Here is a 17,038-nt window from a genome sequence, read left to right as displayed (position 1 = left end):
AAACGCGGGCGACGGGAAGAGCTTTCCAGACAGGCACAATAGCCAGTACAAAGACCCAGTGGTGGTCCAAGGGAGAAAGGCCAAAGCGTCTCCCTGGAGTAGTGCCTGGAGAGGTCGACCGGGCAACAAATGTGACAGGGTGTGAGGCCAGCAGGCAGGGCGCAAGGCGAGCCGGGCCTGGGCTCTGCGTTTATTCACCTCCATTTACACCTTGGCCCCGGGCCCCCCACAGCTCAGCCCTGGCACTGCCTTCTGGGATGCCCCCAGCCTCCTGCGGGGTGCCGGCGAGCAGGGCTTCATCCTCCTCTAGGAAGTTGCCAAGCTGGGCCAGCTGCCGGCGTACAAGGCTGGTGGCCCGGTGCACCCGGCGCACACGCCGCAGCAGGCACAGCAGCAGGGTCCGGCTGCGCTCCTGGCGCTCACTCCAGGTGTCACGCAGCTCGCGATAGCAGTTGTGGCCAGCAAGCTCGGCTGGACCCAGGGTGGCCCCACAGCCCAGGGGACAGCACCGCCGGGCATCTTGCTGGCAATGCTGCTGGTGCTCGGCCAGGGCTCCACGTGGCACCCGTGCAGTGCAGCCCTCGTTGGGGCAGGCCATCAGCTCGAACGGGCACGAGTCCTGGTGCCCCTTGCGATGTGCCAGGGGGCATGTCACCAGGCAGCCTGCTTCGGCGTTCTTGCACTGCAGATGGAGAGCACTGTGTGAGCCAAAGCTCGGCATTGCCAGCTGTTCCCCCATGGAACCTCCACCCCTGGCTTTCTGCTCACCAGGTGCCAATGAACTGACAGCCTCCCAAGCTTTTCTGACTCTAGTGAGGGGATGGGGAGAGGACAGCAGGGCGAATGCTTAGAGGTGGGAAGAATCTAGAGGTCCCAGGGGTGGGGGCCTGAGTATTGGAGAATTGGGAGGTACATGGCTGGATTGGCTTGGTGAGTGATATGATATATATGCCGGGCTTTTTTTTTTTTAAACCTCAGTTTCCTCATCTGTAAAGTCAGGGGGCTGAAGAGTAATGACCAGCACACCAAGCAGTTCATCCTCCTTGATAATCTCCATTTTACAGCTGAGCCCCAGGGGTTCAGAAAGGTTAGCTAACTTGCCCAGAGTCACACAGCAAGTAAATGGTAGAGCTAGGATTCAAACTCAGCCACATTTGTTGACCCCAAAGCTGCACTTGGTTCTCTTTGAAGGTGGGATTCTCCTTGTCCCCTCTCCTGCCTCTGCTCCACACAAGGGTGATGTGAGTGGATGCTTTGAGCTACCTTAACTTCCAGACGGCCAATGGTTTTCCGGAGTTTATTCACATGGACCATCTTTTTCCTTTTCACCTCTTTCCTGCAGCATGGACAGGTCTTTTGTCTGGAAGGAAGTATGACAGGGGCGAGTGTTGGGAGTGGAAAGGGCAAGTGGAGGAGATATGTCTCCCCTGGTCAAGCCTTCACTGGGTGACCCAAGCAGTCCCTTCTCCAGCTGGAGGAGGCATGAGGGTAGATACAGGGAGCTCTCAGCTCCTAGGGTGGGGCCAGGGTCTGCAGACACCATGGGTGGGGTGAGGGGACCCACACATTTTAGTGTCCCAGGGGATTTGGCAGCTGAGTGTTATGGTCATTGTGACCCAGTGCTTGGCAGACTTTCCCCTCTCTTCTGGGCCACAAGAGTGGCTCCTAGCCTTGCCCCTGCCCTCCCAGCCCCTTGGGTACCCAGTGGCACCTGGCTAGCCACCGGAGGATGCACTTTTTGCAGAAGATGTGGTTGCATGGCAGCCTCACTGGCTTCTTGAGAACCCCATGGCAGACAGAGCACAGGAAGTTGCAGTCGGGAGGGCTGGCGAAGAGGTTGATATCATACCCGCCACTCTGCAAAGGCCAGGCCAGTGTCAGGGCCTGGCTGGGACGTCTCCCACTCCACATAACCAGCAAGAGGCCCCAGCAAGCTTTGGGCGGGGAGGTGGGCCACAAAAGAACCCCAAGTAGAGGGCCCAGATCAGCACCCACTTTGAGAGGGCAGCTGTAGGGTTCAAGACCCCCCCGAAGACTACCAGTCCCTGGCTGGAGAAGCTGGCCTTAGCGGGGAGTTAGACCTCGTCCAAGTCTTCTGAAAACTGCTGTATGGGGGCCCACTGACCATCCTTTCTCAGAGGGAGACATGGGGTCCATCCCTGGGCAGACCTCTGGAGTTGGGCACAAATCTCAGGGATGGAGACCAGAAGGCCCCAGGCTTACCATGATCTGTGTCTGCACGGCAGCTCCACTGATCCCCAGGGCTTGGGAGCCTGCATTTCACAGTGAGACTGGGCCGACATCACAGTGGCATTGTCCAGCTCAGGCCAATCACAGCACTGGTCCAGGGTCTGCTGGCGCCCTTGCAGCACATAAATGGTGGGTAGCCCTGACCTGGGACAGGTCTATGGAACCCCCTGCCATGGGGTGGCTGACTGCTGATCCCCAGGCAGCATCAGGCCACGAAGCAAGCTTTGGAAGCTGCTTCCCCAACGCCAAGGCTTTCAGCAGAATCACAGGGAGTGCTGCCAGGTGGCCAGACCTCCAGGAACTAGGAAGCTTTAGACATTGACCCATTGGGTCTCTTCATTTAGGGCCCAAGATTCAGGGTGCCAGCTCCAGGTCACAGAGGACTAAATTCCTGTGCAAGCTGCAGCCCCACAGCTGCAGGGGCGGGGCCCAGCCTCCCAGATCTCGTGCTTGAACATCTGGGCAGACCTGTGGGGAACGGGAATCAACTCCAGCCTGTGGAAACACGTTCCCACAGGTTTAGCGCTGTTGGAATGCTGCGTTGACCTAATCCTGAAGAACCTAACCCTGAGAGCACTAGGGAGCCACTGAAGGCCTGAACCATGAACTACCACACGGCCATGCTTGCGGGCCCCACCTGGCTCACCTAAGCGCGGGGTACTTTACCTGCTAGTATGGAGGCTATGTCTGGGGCATGGCTAGAGGCCAGTATTCTCAACCTGGCTCTGCCACTTAAGGGGTGTGGGGCACTAGACGTCAGCTGCCAACCTCCCACGTTCTACCCTGTGTGGTGTGCAAAGCGGAGTTGGCTGGCCTGGGAAAAGAAAGCATCCCACTAAGCTTTCGTTCCAGGCCGACAGCCGGGACCCCAAGAACATCCACACGCAGAGAATTAAACACAGCTTTACTCGAAACACTGGGGACAACCAAATCCCCCTCCCCCCGTGGTCCTGGCAGCGTCGGGCGGCCTCAGGCTCGGGGCGACGAGTGTCCTGTAGAGAGAAGGCAGGGTCAGGGGTCGCAGGCCAGAAGCCGGATCACGCGGGCGGTCGCACCGGGCTCGGGCCCGCGGCGCCTGTCAGGACCTGGATTGTCCCGCCGCACTCGTGGCAGCGGGCGCTGACCCGAGGCCCTTGTTGGCTCTGGGCGCCGCATCGTAGCCGGGGGTGAGTTTCAACGAACGCCGGCCTTCCCCGCCCCCCACCAGCACGCAGCGACGGACCGATCGGCCAGGCCGACCTCGGACGGCGCGGGAGGAGCGCCGCCTGGCGGCGCGGACATTTATAGCCACCATTCCGGTCACGCAGATTCCCGGGCCGCGGCTCGGGCAGGACGCGCAGGCGCACGCAGAGCGTGGCGAGGGGCGGAGCAACGCAGAACCAATCAGGCTTCCTTATGGGTCCTGCAGCCGGGCAGTGGAGATCTCGCGGCGCTGGGCTTGATATAAAAGCTCCTTCCCGGGCGAGCAGGTTCTTTTTCTCCGAGAAAACACGTGAGTTTGCGTGGCGATGGCGGCGGCGCGGGCCCTGGGCGGCGGCATCCGCAGACATCGGGCCGTAGTCGGGCTCTTGCTCTTGGGCGGAGCCCCCACCCGGGTCTCGCGGGCGGCCGCAGACGCTGGGGCCTCACTAATCGTGTGGGTTTTGTTTTTCCCAGCAAATGGCGGATGACGCCGGTGCAGCGGGAGGGCCCGGAGGCCCCGGGGGCCCCGGAATGGGTGGACGCGGCGGCTTCCGTGGAGGCTTCGGCAGCGGCATTCGGGGCCGAGGTCGCGGCCGTGGTCGCGGCCGGGGCCGAGGCCGCGGAGCCCGCGGAGGCAAGGCCGAGGACAAGGAGGTAGGTCCGAGGCACGGGCGGGGGCAGGCCCGTGGGCGGCGCCGGGGAGGCAACCTGTTCCCTCGCTCTTCTCTTTCTCCAGTGGATGCCCGTCACCAAGCTGGGCCGCCTGGTTAAGGACATGAAGATCAAATCCCTGGAGGAGATCTATCTCTTTTCCTTGCCCATTAAGGTACGCCTCGAGCGGTGGGGCGTTGAGCGAGTGCGCCCCCGTTGAGCCTTGGAGCCATTTGGGCTGGGGTCCGAAGGTTGAGATCTATCATTGGCCCACTTTGAGGGGCCCAGGGTCTCCCGTTGGAGTGATTGGGATTGCGTTATGGGCAGAGTCTGAGGAGGGGATTCCACTTGGAGTGAAAGCTTGGATACCTTGTGTGAGGACGTTAGAATAAATGAATGGTAGTATTTGTCTTGTTTAAGCACTTTATTTGATGTTTGCACTACGAGTCTTTTTTGTGTTTTGTTGCAGGAGTCTGAGATCATCGATTTTTTCCTGGGGGCATCTCTCAAAGACGAGGTTTTGAAGATTATGCCGGTGCAAAAGCAGACCCGCGCTGGCCAGCGCACCAGGTTCAAGGTGTCAAAGCAATTTTCGTCTGGCTGGGCTGTTGGTGCCAAGGGGCTTGGCGAGGCTCTCCCAGCTCTGCATGGTTGCACTAGGCTACACTCGTGTGACTTTCGTAATGTGGAGAGAAAGAAAAGATCTCCTCGGGACCTCGGATTAGCCTTTCAGTGGCTTCTCTTTCCTTGAGGGGTGCAACAGGTCCTGGGTGTGGGTACTGATGCTGTGTGGGACCGCCAGCTACCTCACTGTCTCTTTGCAGGCATTTGTTGCCATTGGGGATTACAATGGCCACGTCGGTCTAGGTGTAAAGTGCTCCAAGGAGGTAGCCACTGCCATCCGAGGGGCCATCATCCTGGCCAAGCTCTCCATTGTTCCTGTGCGTAGAGGCTACTGGGGGAACAAGATCGGCAAGCCCCACACTGTACCTTGCAAGGTAGGCCAGGGGGTGGTGAGTGTTGGGTCTGTGATGGAGCAGAGACTCCCAGCCCTGGTCTCCTGACTCCTGTCCTTCCCAGGTGACAGGCCGCTGCGGCTCTGTGCTGGTACGTCTCATCCCTGCTCCTAGAGGAACTGGCATCGTCTCAGCCCCTGTGCCCAAGAAGCTGCTCATGATGGCTGGTATTGATGACTGCTACACTTCAGCCAGGGGCTGTACTGCCACCCTGGGCAACTTTGGTAGGTGATGCATGGGGTCGGCCACAACCTCTCTCAGCTCCGCTTGATCACACAGGCCTAGTGTGTGCTTGGCGTATTTCCAGGGAGAGAGAGGAAGGCTCTCCTAATGCACGACAGACTTGCCCACAGTGGCCTCTCTGTTCCTAGGAGTGCGACATCTTCAGGTCCTGGGGTGGAGGACTTGTGTCAAGTCACACCACCAATCTTTCTTCTGATGTCTTTTGTTCTCCAGCAAAGGCAACCTTTGATGCCATCTCCAAGACTTATAGCTATCTGACTCCTGATCTCTGGAAAGAGACAGTGTTCACCAAGTCTCCCTACCAGGTACTGCCGCCCAGCCAGTGGGGTTCAGCTGTCCTTGGCCTTAGCACAGTCCAGAGACTGGGTGTTTGGTCGCTGCCTAAGCAAGCACGGTGGGGGGTGGTGGCGGCTACAACTAAGGCCCTGTTTTTTTGTAGGAGTTCACCGACCATCTTGTCAAGACCCACACCAGAGTCTCTGTGCAGAGGACCCAGGCTCCAGCTGTGGCTACAACATAGCATTTTTATACAAGAAAAATAAAGTGAAATTAAGCCTGTTAATGGTTGTCTCTTGCCTGCGTGACATGAATTTAGTGGTGGCTTGGATCTGGAAGGGAGGTGGGACGTTAAGATGAAGAATTAAGCAATTAGATTCACAGGGACATAGGCAGGTTGCATCACTTTATTTCAAGCATACAGTCGTATGTGGTGGGGGAGGAGGGCTGCACAGCTGCCTCAGGCTGCAGCAGCCTGTTTTGTGGCCTCTTTTGCTGCCTTCCTCTCTGCCAGCATCCTTTGCTTCTGTTTCGCCAGGCACTTTCTGGCAGAATAATGGGCCCCCAGCTCATGATCTGAGAAAGAGAAGGAAACAGACTGGAAACAGTCTGTCAAGGTCCTGGGGGAATCAGTCTATGTGCAGAGAGGAAAGTTGGTGGCTAAGGTCATAAACTGGACATAATGTACTTGTCCCCAGGTGGACCTAACTGGTAAGCTCTGGGCAGTGGAGCTGGCCCACAGCCATAGGGAGAGTGGACAGACTAGAGGGGAGTGAGATGGCAAGAAAAAGATTTGGGCCAGGGTGGGGGCTCGCTCAGGGCTCACTCACAGCGGTCCTGGTAGGCCTTGGCCACCTGGGCGAACTGCTCCAACTCCTTGGCACAGTTCTGCCTGTAGCTCTCTCCTTCCCTCTGCTGACAGGCCTTAAGCCTCTCCTGGATGATGTTGACAATTTCTTGATCAACTTTGCTGGACAAAAAGAGAACAAGAATTTATTTGTAAAGAATTTTTTCCTGTACCTGGGAAGACTAGAATGAAAGGACCTTGGAGCCCCATGGTCTGCCCCCCACATCACCCCCAAGGTCTGGGCCAACCCCAGGAGGCATATTCTGGCTGGCTGAGGCCGTCCCGGGGTGACCCCCAGCAGGATGTGCTGTGCAGGTCTCCACATTCCCTGTCGTTCACGTACTAGTCCCTTCTCCATTGCATTTCAGCTTCAAACATGCACAAGATGTCTTTCTCCTTGCACTCGGTGATCTCTGGCACGCGGCGGTACTCGCGGTGGTAGTAGTAATACCTGTTCTTTGCGTGCTGCCGCTCTATAAACTCTGCAAAGACAAAACCCCACACTCAAGAGCCCCGTCGGTTTGGACAGGCCTTTAGCTTTGTTATTTCTCAAAAGCCACAGAGTAGGGAGGCAGGAAGATTTCCTGAATGTTCCCAGCTGTTAGAGAAAACAGGCAACTCAACTCTGGAAGAGGTGCAGGCTAACACAGACAGTCCTGCAAGTATTAGGCTACAAATGTTTACCGCTGACAGCTCCCTTAGTGCCAGGCATCTTCCTCAGAGTTCCATATGCATTATCTCACTTTGTCCCCATCCCAGACAACTCTATGGGGCAGGTCCTTCTCATTTACATTTACAGACAGGGGACTGAGACTCAGACACAGCTCTGCAAGCTCAATTCCCCCACGGTAGAGGGACCCCACGGTGTAGGAAGAGACTCCAACAGGGAGCCACCAGCAAGCAGGAGAACCTGCCCTGTCCCCCTTCGGGCTTCAGCTTCCCCAGTGGTAAATAAACAAGCTAGACTAAAAGCTCAACCACCCAGACGCATAAAACAGCAGGACACTGCTACAAGAAAGGAGGAGCTGGGCCCAAGGCTGCGCCCTCTCCAGATCTTTGAGGGTTTGATTTGCAGACTTCATCCTTCCTAGTGAAAAAACCACCAGAGCATACCATGTACCCCACATATTTTTTTGTTGAAGGAATGAGATCAATTGAATGGATGAAGTGCCTGGCGCTAGTGACTGAAGACAGAGCAAGCTCTTGCTGCTGCCCCCGGAGCTGGCTGAACCACACAGACTGCATTGAGCATTCTCCTGATTCGGACCAGAGATGGGAATTTGGGCATCTCGGCCATCACCCCAACACCTGGTCATTTTGCAGGGAGACGGGTCTAACAGGCCCCAGGACTCTGCTGGTTGCGTCTGCAAACGGAGGCAGGAGGCCAGGGGTGCAAAAGAAGGCCGAAGAAGGCAACGGAGCTTGGGGGAGTCTCTGCGCTGGGGGTCCCGGGGTGCGGCAGGGGGTGGTCCTGGGGCGACGAGACCCGGGGAGAGGGGAGGTATTAGGGGGCGGGGGTCTCCAGGGGGCGTCAGGGAGATCCTGGGCAGCGGCGCAGCCCGGGCTGGTGGCAGGATGCCGGGGCCCAGGGGTCTCCGGAGGACGGCAAAGATCCCGGAGCCGGCAGGGCCCGCGGTGGGGGCCCCGTACCTCTCACGAGGGTCACGGGCCGGTCCACGAGGAGGTCAAAGGCCTTCTGCAAGTAGACAACGGGGTTGGGCAGCGAGGTCTGCGGCGAGAGCGCCGGCGTGCGGCGCGGAGGCTCAGGATACACGTCCTTGTCCCAGCTGTCCGGCATGGCGGCGGCTGGCGGCGGACTCCGCTCCCGGACGCGGCGCCCCGGCCTCGGCCTGCGCCCGCGCACTGCGGCCTAGGTTGCCGGTGCAGAGGACGCCCGGGGTGGCTGCGCCTGCGCACCGGCCGGCGCGGCCGCGGGGCACCCTGGGACTTGTAGTGACCCGGCTCGGGCCCGCCTCGCCGCAGCGCGCCCCCACGTGGGGCCTCAGCGCCGTCGCAGTCCGCCTCCTCCCGAGTCCGGGCTCCGCGCGGGCGGCGGGCGGGCGCTGGGGACCCGGCGGGAGTGTCTGCAGGTTGACGAGGAGGCAGAAGGAATAACGCAACGGCTCATGCCATTCCCGTTGCGTGCTAGGGCAGGGAGCAAGATTTAACAGTCCGGCTCTTACGGAGAGCGCAGGCTCCTAGGGCACGCGCAGCAAGTAAGCCAACGAGTAACAGGACACACCACACGCCCTACTCCTCCAGGAAGCCTTCTGGGATTGCCCAGTCCCTACAGGCTTCTCTGGACTCCACTCTCTCTGCCAGGGCCCTTCATGGACGGGCTGATGTTGGTGGGCTTGGGGGCCCGTCTAGGGCAGGAAGCAGGGACACAGGACCACCAACTCTGGGGACTCTCAGAATCTACAATCACCCAAACGTCAGATCTTTAAATTGTGAACTCTTAGAAATACAGGACATCAGACCCAAAGAATCTTAACATTTTAGTGGCATAGAATCTTAGTATTTAGCAATGCAAAATCCATGGATCTTGGAGACATCTTAGGTCTGTAAAACTCTGATCCTACAGCTAAAGAACTTTATAACCATAGAATCTTTGAATTAACAAATAAGAGGTTTCAACTCCCTTTTTATTCAAAACTTGAATTCAAGATTTACATTCATAAAAGCACCCAATTCTCATGGATCATAGGCTGTTAGAGCTAGGGAGCTTGTTTTTGTGTGTGTGTGTGGTTTTTTTTTTTGAAACAGGGTTTTTTTTTTTTTGAGACAGTGCAGGGGTGAGATCATAGCTCACCACAACCTCAAACTCCTGCTGGGTCAAGGGATCCTCCTGCCTCAGCCTCCCAAGTAGCTGGGACTACAGGCATGTGCCACAATGCCCAGCTAATTTTTCTATTTTTTTATAGAGACGGGATCTTGATGTTACTCAGGCTGGTCTTCGTACTCCTGGCCTCAAGCAATTCTCCCGCCTCAGCTTCCCAGAGGGCTAGGATTACAGACGTGAGCCACTGTACCCAGCTGGGGATTTTGTTTTTCTAATTGTTTTTCTTTTTTTTTTTTTTTGAGACAGAGTCTCGCTCTTTTGCCCTGGCTAGAGTGCTGTGGCGTCAGTCTAGCTCACAGCAACCTCAAACTCCTGGGCTTAAGTGATCCTTCTGCCTCAGCCTCCTGAGTAGCTGGGACTACAGGCATGTGCCACCATGCCCGGCTAATTTTTTCTATATATATTTTTAGCTGTCCAAATCATTTCTTTCTATTTTTAGTAGAGACGGGGTCTCGCTTTTGCTCAGGCTGGTCTCGAACTCCTGACCTCGAGCTATCCTCCCACGTTGGCCTCCCAGAGTGCTAGGATTACAGGCGTCAGCCACTGCGCCCGGCCCCAGCTGGGGATCGTGATCTTGGTGATCCTGGCCCTCCTCCTCCTCACTCCTGCCCCTGCCGTTTGTCCAGCTGTCTCATAGCCCTCAGGACAGGACCCCTCTGTTTGGTTGTCAGGAAACTGGACTCAGGCTCTCAGAAGCCCCCAAACAGGGTCCCTCAGCCCCTACCAGGCCAAGTGGGTCCTGTCCTGGGAGGGTCATGACCCAGTCTCAGGGCCATTGAGGAAAGGAGTGGCAGCCCTGGCTCCAGGTGTCCCCATGCCAGGCTGCTCATCTGATGCCTCTCCTGACGCCACCCTGCCTGGGCTGCTCCTGGCACTGGAGACCATGCTGGCCTCGGGGGATGATCGCGCTCTCCTGCCAGGGGCTAAATCTGGGAACTGGCTGCTGTGCATCCTGGCCCTGCCACTCCACCTCTGGCGCCTGGTGGGGAGGCCCCTTGCTGACCTTCAGGGATCGGCTGCCATGGTCAGTGGGGCCAGGGCAGCGGTGGGTGGGCTGGGGCTGGAGCTGGGGCATGCCAGTCTTCCTGGGGAGGGGGCAGCTGGGCTTCTGGACTCTGCCCCAGCAGGGACAGTCCCTGGGCCTGTGAGGGAGTGGGAGGTTGGAGGGGCAACAAGGGGGCCAGAGCTGGGCCAGTGGGTGTAGAAGGGGCAAGGAAATGGACACATGGCAGCGGCCACCTGCCCATGGAGCCCTCTGCCCGTGGGCCCGCCCCGCCTAGGCTCTGCCAGGCTGCGCCCACTGGGGCAGGAAGCCTGTGGCGGCGGAGGCCCCATCCCTAGGTGCTGCCCCTCGGTGAGCCCCCCGCTCCCCTCCTGTAGGCAGACGGGGAGGTGCTGGGGACCGCCCGGCCGCAGTCTGTGGTCTCCAGCTCGCTTGTTTGCCTCTGGGTTCCGGGAGCATCCTGCCACCACCACCAGGGAGACCCCACCTCTGACCTCCCTCCTTCCTGCCCCCCAGTCCCACCGGAAGTTTTCCGCCCCTCGGCATGGTCACCTGGGCTTCCTGCCCCACAGGAGAAGCCGCCGGCACCGGGGCAAGGTGAAGACGTGGCCACAGGATGACCCCAGCCGGCCCGTGCACCTCACGGCCTTCCTGGGCTACAAGGCGGGCATGACCCACACCCTGCGTGAGGTGCACCGGCCGGGGCTCAGTGAGTCACAGCAGCGGGGGCACCTGCTGGGGGGTGGAAACTTCCAATGCCATGAGCCAGAATTCACTGTCCTGGTCCAGGAGGGGCCACAGTCCCAGCAAGGCTGAGACCCTGCCCACAGGAATCACAGCCAGCACAGCGCCAGGATCCGCACTGGCCTTTAGTGCGGTTCTGTCACTGCGCTTGCTGACAAGTGGGGAAACCAAGGCTCAGAGCAGTCACGAGACTGGCCCAGGACCAGGTAGTGAGCGAAGGAGCCGATTCAAGGGCAGGTGCCCCACACCTGGCCTCTAGCCACCTGCCGGGCTGCCTGCGATTTTGGGCATTTCTGGTCTATTTCGTATCCTGGTGTTTCATGTATACATATTTATAGAGAGTTGAGTTTTTGTTTTAATTGTAGATTCACATGTCGTTGTAAGGAATGATACAGAGCAATTCCATGGACTCCCCCAGTTCCCACCATAGAAACATCTCGAAAGATTCTAGTAACATGGCACGACCAGGAGGCTGATGTGGACAGCCTACCCTTTCCTGCGGGTTTCCCCAGTTCTCAGAAATCCATTCAAGTGTGTGTGTGTTTGTGTATTAAGTCCTTTTTTTTTTTTTTCTTTTGAGACAGGGTCTCACTCTGTGACCCCAGGTGGAGTGCAGTGGTGTCATCATAGCTCACTGCTACTGCAAACTCCTGGACTCAAGTGATTCTCCTGCTTCAGCCTCCCGAGTAGCTGGGGCCACCACGGCTGGCTAATTTTTCTATTTTTTGTACAGAGGGGGTCTTGCTATGTTGCCCAGGCTGGTCTTGAACTCCTGAGCTCAAGTGATCCTCCCACCTCAGCCTCCCAAAGGGATTACAGTCTGGAGCCACTGCACGCGCTCCTAATATATTTTTTGAACATGTACTTCTTTCACTTCATGTCGGCCTAAGCAGTGATACCCATGAAACAACTGGTTTTGGACTAGTCATAGGCCTTGCTAGAACTTACAAAAATCCATTTATATATTATGCACACATTTTATCCACATAAAATACATTAAAATAACAAATGCTCATTTGGGGTCCAGTGAAGGAGGCCCAGCCCTGCTCTGAGGACACTGCCTGGCTGCTGGCCTGGCCCACCCTGCGTGGCTGGCTCTTCCCTCCCTTCCCGATGGTACTCAGGGGGACCCTGTCCCTGCATCTCATCTAGAAATTTCCAAGCGGGAGGAAGTGGAGGCAGTGACGATTGTGGAGACACCTCCCCTAGTGGTGGTGGGCGTGGTGGGCTATGTGGCCACGCCTCGAGGTCTGCGGAGCTTTAAGACCATCTTTGCCGAGCACCTCAGCGATGAGTGCCGCCGCCGCTTCTACAAAGACTGGTGAGCGCTGCTGCCCGTGGGTGGGCCGTGCCAGGGCTGGTGGGACCACAGGGCCTGAAGCCCCAGCTCTGTGCTGAAATGATGGGGGCAGGTGGACAGGTGGAGAGGTGTCAACAGTGTGTGGAAGATAGGAAAGTGTGGTGTGGGTGTGGTGCCTTCAACTCAATAATAGCTGAGTACCAGAGGGCTGGAGAGGAAATCAGGATTGAGGAGAAAAAGGAAGCAGATGTTCTAATCCTTAGGGTTAATTAAAGGGCTAATTTGATGGAATGTTAGAGTTGGCTGTGAGCTTCCTAGCAGCCAGGGTGAAAAGGGAAACAGCCAACGGAAAAGCTCTTGTACATAGACAGAAAGATATTCTCAGGCCTTAAATCTTCCCTGGCCCCAAGTCCTGAAAAGGAAGGGCTACCTGTCTGGGGAAACTCATAGACAGTCCCCTCACGGAGGCAGAGGAACAGCCCAGTCCTGACCCTCTGTGGGTGGTGACAAGCTTGCGCCCCAGGGTCAGAAGAGACCGTGACCACAGGCAAGTCAGCTGACCTCTTGAGTCTCTCTGCTGTGAAGTGGGGCTAGGAGTGATCCCGGCGCTTTGGCGGCTGCTGTGAGGACCGGCTGAGTGAAGCCTGCCGTGTGCTCAGCACAGAGGAAGCAGTCAGTACCTGCCGGCTGTCCTGGACTGTGCTGTCCCTGTTGTCAGTCTGCCCTCACCCAGGGGCTTTCACTGCTGTGCAGCTTGGTTCTTCACCTGTAGGATGGGATGATAATTTCCACCTCCCAGAGCTCCGGTGAGGGTTAGAAATGATGTGTCCCAAACCTAAGGCCTGGTGCCTGGCCATCAGCGGTCTGAGCAGTGTGGCAGCAGGGGCAGCCTCCAGGAGCCTGGCCCGCAGGGCTGACCATCAACCCCCCTCTGGCAGCTTCTCACGTCTGCCACTCACTCTTGGGCCTCCCACTTTACAGAGGAGGAAACTGAGGCCCAGAGAGGGAGAGATGGTCTATGTTCAGAGCTGGTGACCACAACAGCCCAGGGGCCTCAGCAGAGGTCCCAGCAGCGGGACCCCTGCTTGGAGGGCTGCGGGTAGGGAGGGGGAGGACGGGCCTGGGCAGCTGCCCCCGCTGGGGTCCCCGAGCACCCTCCTGTGTGTCGGTCAGGCACAAGAGCAAGAAGAAAGCCTTCACCAAGGCCTGCAAGAGATGGCGGGACGCCAGCGGCAAGAAGCAGCTCCAGAAAGACTTTGCCGCCATGAAGAAATATTGCAAGGTCATTCGGGTCATTGTCCACACCCAGGTCAGCCCCCACCCCCTGCTGTCAGCCAGTCCATCTCCTGGGCCCACCCTCCCCCACCCCGGTTTCCAGGAGCCCTGGCAAATGTCAGCCTAAAAATACCATGAGCCGTGGGCACAGCCCCAAAGGGCTGGCTGGCTGGCGGCTGTGCTGGCCACACGCAGCCCCAGGATGAGATGTCGAGTGTTGGTGTATTCCAAGGGGCCGTGGGGCATCAGCCATGCCCAGTGGGCAACTGAGGCCCCGAAATGCTCTGTAGGGCCTGGGTCTCCCACCAAACGTCCAGTGTGGAGGGCCAGCCACCTCCCTTTGGGTTCCGGCACAAACGTACGTGTAAATCAGTGTTCGTGTCTCGGGTCTGGCTTGATGCGGGCTAACAGGTGACTAACACCCTCTGACTTATTCTGGAACACTCCTTGGGATCTTGTCCTCGGGGAAGGCTTCCTTAGGCCCCCGGAGCAGTGACCTCCCCCTGCCCAGAGTCTCCCACATGCCCTGCGTACACACTGGCCACCACTCTCACACCGGCAGTCCATGGTTGAGCGAGTCATTGGCGAATGTCCACTTACCTCAAGAGACCTGAGCTCCCCAGAGCAGAGGCAGGGGGAGGGACCACAGCTGCCTTGTTCACTGCTGGGCCCCCAGCACCCACCAAGAGCCTGGTATGCAGTAGGTGCTCCATAAATACTCATTGAGCATTATTACGGGAGCTAGCTGGTCTGTTTCCACCTGTTTATTGCCATAGCCTGAGCCGCACGCAGCTTCAGCCAGAAATGTTTAAAATAAAAATCAGGTCGTATCACACCCCGCACCTAGAAGAAAGCTCGAGCTGTTCCCACAGGACCTGCCGGCCTGCCTACCCTCCTTGCTCACTACCATCTAGCCTCATTGGTCCCCCTGCCATCCCATCAACTCGCCACGATCTTCCCTGCCACCGGCCCTTTGCACATGCTGTCCCACTACCCAAAAGGATCTCAGATCCTCGCCTGGTGGTTCCTCCCTGTTATTGGTGTCCCCTCCTCAGAGAGGCCCTCCTTGAGCGGACCACTGTATCCGAAATGCCCCTCGCCAACCTTCCATCAGAGAACTTAGTCCTCTCTGGGAGTTTACTTGGCTTCCATCTGTCCCCCAGCTAGACAGTGACTCCCTCAGGTGATGGACCTCGTCGGCGTCGTTCCGCGCTGTGTCCACAGTCCCTGGCACAGCACGCAGCACACAGCTGGCTCACGGGAACATCCGTGAATGAATGCATGCATGAAAGATTTGGAGGGTCACTGGCTGGGAGTGACCCTTTGGGAACTGACCACTGTGCCGTGTCCTGCAGATGAAGCTTCTACCCTTCCGGCAGAAGAAGGCCCACATCATGGAGATCCAGCTGAATGGTGGCACGGTGGCAGAGAAGGTGGCCTGGGCCCAGGCCCGGCTGGAGAAGCAGGTGCCAGTGCACAGTGTGTTCAGCCAGAGTGAGGTCATTGATGTCATTGCTGTCACCAAGGGCCGGGGTGTCAAAGGTAGGGGTCAGTGTGGATGGTGGCTCCAAGGTGGGCTACTTGGAGGCAGTGGGGACCAGACTGGCCACTCAGCCACCGGCCCCTCCCACTTGCAGGGGTCACAAGCCGCTGGCATACCAAGAAGCTGCCTCGGAAGACCCACAAGGGGCTGCGTAAGGTGGCTTGCATCGGCGCCTGGCACCCTGCCCGCGTGGGCTGCTCCATTGCCCGGGCTGGGCAGAAGGGCTACCACCACCGCACTGAGCTCAACAAGAAGGTGCGTCCACAGCCCAGGGTGAGGGAGGGGGGTGTCGCTGTGTGATCATACCCCAGTGGGTGGGGTGCGTGACCCAGACACTGCCTGGGTCACAAAATGCCCCCACCAGTGAGCACATGTGCTGACGGGCCTGGACATGCGGCTGGCTCCAGAAGCCACCTCTGGCCCCCTCTTTTCCCGACAGATCTACCGCATTGGCCGGGGGCTGCACATGGAGGACGGGAAGGTGGTCAGAAACAACGCGTCCACCAGCTATGACGTGACCGACAAGTCCATTACACCGCTGGTGAGGGTGGACAGCCAGCCTGGCCAAGGGGGCCTGGCACGTGTGTGCAGGGCAGGCCCAAGCCCCAGCTGGGTGCTGCCCTGACCAAGAGCTCGAAATCTGTGTCCCAAACATTTGGCTGCAGCCACCTAGGTGGACCAAATCCCTGCTGTTTCTGGAATCTTCCAAGCCTCCCCTGGAGGCAGTTTACAACCAGCTGCTGTTCCAGGGTGTGGAGGGCAGCAGCTGCTGCTCTGGCCTGGGAGTCAGGCCACCTGGGGTCAAGCCTCAGCTCCAGCACGTAGCAGCTACAGAGCCTGGAGCAGGTGACCCCACCTCTCTGAGCCTTAGTTTCCTCCCCAACAAAAATGCAGGTTGTTAAATGAGATAATGTAGGAACAGGACCTAGCATGTGACTCACATGCTGCCCTCGTTAGTGTGGATCATGAGGGTGTCACCTCCACACCTGGGGCTGGGCGTGGGGCTCCTTCCACTCGCAGCCCCGCGTGGGGAATTTTCCCTGGGGCTCCCAGCCACCTCCTAACTGGACAACCCTTTCCTGGGCCTGGCCCCTCACCTGTCTCCTCTGCAGGGAGGCTTCCCCCACTATGGGGAAGTCAACAACGACTTCGTCATGCTAAAGGGTTGCATCGCAGGTACCAAGAAGCGGGTCATTACGCTAAGAAAGGTCAGCACGGAGTGGTGGGCTGCTGGGGCCAGCCTGTCCTGCCCTCCAGCCTGCTCAGGGGGGTTGGAGGGTGCCGGGTGGTGGGAGCAGAAAGGGAGGGGTCTGGCAGGAACTGGGTGAGCAAGACCTCGGTGCGGACTGCAGTGACGGGAGGGGGTGGGGTGAGCTCCGCCTGATGCCGGCCTCTCCCACGGATCCCCAGTCCCTCCGGGTGCACCACAGCCGCCAGGCCCTGGAGAATATTGAGCTCAAGTTCATCGACACCACCTCCAAGTTCGGCCATGGCCGCTTCCAGACAGCCCAGGAGAAGAGGGTCTTCATGGTGAGCCCCCTTGTTCTCTGGGCATAGACTCACCCCAGCCTGCCCCAGAGTAGGGCGGAGGAGCAGAGAGTGGGCAGTGGGGGGCCCGGGCACTGATCCCGCTGGGAGAGAAGGCCCCGGGGGACTCTGCAGGCTGGCTAGGGGCGGCGTTCCTGGCCACACTCTTGTCACTAACCCTCCTCCCGCGTCCCCCAACCAGGGCCCGCAGAAGAAGCATCTCGAGAAGGAAAAGCCGGAGAGCTCAGGAGACTCCTAGGCTGCGCGGGATGGGTGGTCCCTGCAGCGGCGCCCCGCCTGCCCTTCTGTCCAATAAAGGCCGGAGGCCCCTGTTCCCGC

At 58.4% G+C, this 17,038-nt stretch overlaps 4 protein-coding genes and 3 non-coding genes across 7 annotated transcripts; 4 read left to right on the top strand and 3 right to left on the bottom strand.

Annotated features, from left to right (window-relative positions):
* Nucleotides 1-190: 190 nt before the first annotated feature.
* Nucleotides 191-2,424, bottom strand: RNF151 (ring finger protein 151). Its single transcript, XM_045540936.1, has 4 exons — nucleotides 2,395-2,424; nucleotides 1,712-1,857; nucleotides 1,264-1,360; nucleotides 191-682 (listed from the first exon to the last, which is right to left on the bottom strand). Exons 1-4 carry the CDS (start codon nucleotides 2,422-2,424, stop codon nucleotides 191-193), a joined length of 765 nt encoding a protein of 254 aa, XP_045396892.1.
* Nucleotides 2,425-3,323: 899 nt separating this feature from the next.
* Nucleotides 3,324-3,432, bottom strand: LOC123633813. The gene has a single exon (XR_006733804.1). It is a non-coding gene; the product is annotated as a small nucleolar RNA ACA64 (small nucleolar RNA).
* A 287-nt stretch (nucleotides 3,433-3,719) lies between these two features.
* RPS2 (ribosomal protein S2) lies at nucleotides 3,720-5,904 on the top strand. The gene is made up of 8 exons (XM_045541137.1): nucleotides 3,720-3,742; nucleotides 3,907-4,086; nucleotides 4,169-4,258; nucleotides 4,553-4,660; nucleotides 4,908-5,081; nucleotides 5,164-5,323; nucleotides 5,556-5,647; nucleotides 5,782-5,904. The coding sequence occupies exons 2-8, from the start codon at nucleotides 3,910-3,912 to the stop codon at nucleotides 5,860-5,862; spliced, it is 882 nt and encodes a 293-aa protein (XP_045397093.1). The 5' UTR covers nucleotides 3,720-3,742; nucleotides 3,907-3,909; the 3' UTR covers nucleotides 5,863-5,904.
* Nucleotides 4,715-4,848, top strand: LOC123633748. The gene has a single exon (XR_006733755.1). It is a non-coding gene; the product is annotated as a small nucleolar RNA SNORA64/SNORA10 family (small nucleolar RNA).
* Nucleotides 5,351-5,483, top strand: LOC123633749. The gene has a single exon (XR_006733756.1). It is a non-coding gene; the product is annotated as a small nucleolar RNA SNORA64/SNORA10 family (small nucleolar RNA).
* A 103-nt stretch (nucleotides 5,905-6,007) lies between the features above and the next one.
* Nucleotides 6,008-8,358, bottom strand: NDUFB10 (NADH:ubiquinone oxidoreductase subunit B10). The gene is made up of 4 exons (XM_045541138.1): nucleotides 8,116-8,358; nucleotides 6,809-6,947; nucleotides 6,449-6,588; nucleotides 6,008-6,194 (listed from the first exon to the last, which is right to left on the bottom strand). The coding sequence occupies exons 1-4, from the start codon at nucleotides 8,261-8,263 to the stop codon at nucleotides 6,079-6,081; spliced, it is 543 nt and encodes a 180-aa protein (XP_045397094.1). The 5' UTR covers nucleotides 8,264-8,358; the 3' UTR covers nucleotides 6,008-6,078.
* A 1,830-nt stretch (nucleotides 8,359-10,188) lies between these two features.
* RPL3L (ribosomal protein L3 like) lies at nucleotides 10,189-17,033 on the top strand. Its single transcript, XM_045541134.1, has 10 exons — nucleotides 10,189-10,331; nucleotides 10,827-11,019; nucleotides 12,207-12,375; nucleotides 13,528-13,663; nucleotides 14,985-15,171; nucleotides 15,267-15,427; nucleotides 15,612-15,713; nucleotides 16,285-16,380; nucleotides 16,583-16,702; nucleotides 16,902-17,033. Exons 1-10 carry the CDS (start codon nucleotides 10,191-10,193, stop codon nucleotides 16,956-16,958), a joined length of 1,362 nt encoding a protein of 453 aa, XP_045397090.1. The 5' UTR covers nucleotides 10,189-10,190; the 3' UTR covers nucleotides 16,959-17,033.
* Nucleotides 17,034-17,038: the final 5 nt, after the last annotated feature.

The sequence above is a fragment of the Lemur catta genome, chromosome 2, assembly GCF_020740605.2.
Source record: "Lemur catta isolate mLemCat1 chromosome 2, mLemCat1.pri, whole genome shotgun sequence".
NCBI lineage: Eukaryota > Metazoa > Chordata > Mammalia > Primates > Lemuridae > Lemur > Lemur catta.
Note: the sequence above shows the minus strand (reverse complement) of the source record. Positions and strands in the feature narration are given on the sequence as shown.

What these genes read in the sequence shown, in the direction of transcription:
- RNF151 (XM_045540936.1), bottom strand. Translation starts at nt 2,424, where the DNA reads ATGGCAGGGGGTTCCATAGACCTGTCCCAG. An exon ending in GTTCCATAGACCTGTCCCAG is followed by an intron (nt 1,858 to 2,394) that starts GTCAGGGCTACC and finishes TGGCCTTTGCAG; the next exon opens with AGTGGCGGGTATGATATCAA. An exon ending in TTGGCCGTCTGGAAGTTAAG is followed by an intron (nt 683 to 1,263) that starts GTAGCTCAAAGC and finishes CTCCATCTGCAG; the next exon opens with TGCAAGAACGCCGAAGCAGG.
- RPS2 (XM_045541137.1), top strand. Translation starts at nt 3,910, where the DNA reads ATGGCGGATGACGCCGGTGCAGCGGGAGGGCCCGGAGGCCCCGGGGGC. An exon ending in GCCAGCGCACCAGGTTCAAG is followed by an intron (nt 4,661 to 4,907) that starts GTGTCAAAGCAA and finishes GTCTCTTTGCAG; the next exon opens with GCATTTGTTGCCATTGGGGA. An exon ending in CCCACACTGTACCTTGCAAG is followed by an intron (nt 5,082 to 5,163) that starts GTAGGCCAGGGG and finishes TGTCCTTCCCAG; the next exon opens with GTGACAGGCCGCTGCGGCTC.
- NDUFB10 (XM_045541138.1), bottom strand. Translation starts at nt 8,263, where the DNA reads ATGCCGGACAGCTGGGACAAGGACGTGTATCCTGAGCCTCCGCGCCGC. An exon ending in GCCCGTGACCCTCGTGAGAG is followed by an intron (nt 6,948 to 8,115) that starts GTACGGGGCCCC and finishes TTGTCTTTGCAG; the next exon opens with AGTTTATAGAGCGGCAGCAC. An exon ending in CAAGGCCTACCAGGACCGCT is followed by an intron (nt 6,195 to 6,448) that starts GTGAGTGAGCCC and finishes TCTCTTTCTCAG; the next exon opens with ATCATGAGCTGGGGGCCCAT.
- RPL3L (XM_045541134.1), top strand. Translation starts at nt 10,191, where the DNA reads ATGCTGGCCTCGGGGGATGATCGCGCTCTCCTGCCAGGGGCTAAATCT. An exon ending in TTCAGGGATCGGCTGCCATG is followed by an intron (nt 10,332 to 10,826) that starts GTCAGTGGGGCC and finishes CCTGCCCCCCAG; the next exon opens with TCCCACCGGAAGTTTTCCGC. An exon ending in CGCCGCTTCTACAAAGACTG is followed by an intron (nt 12,376 to 13,527) that starts GTGAGCGCTGCT and finishes TGTGTCGGTCAG; the next exon opens with GCACAAGAGCAAGAAGAAAG.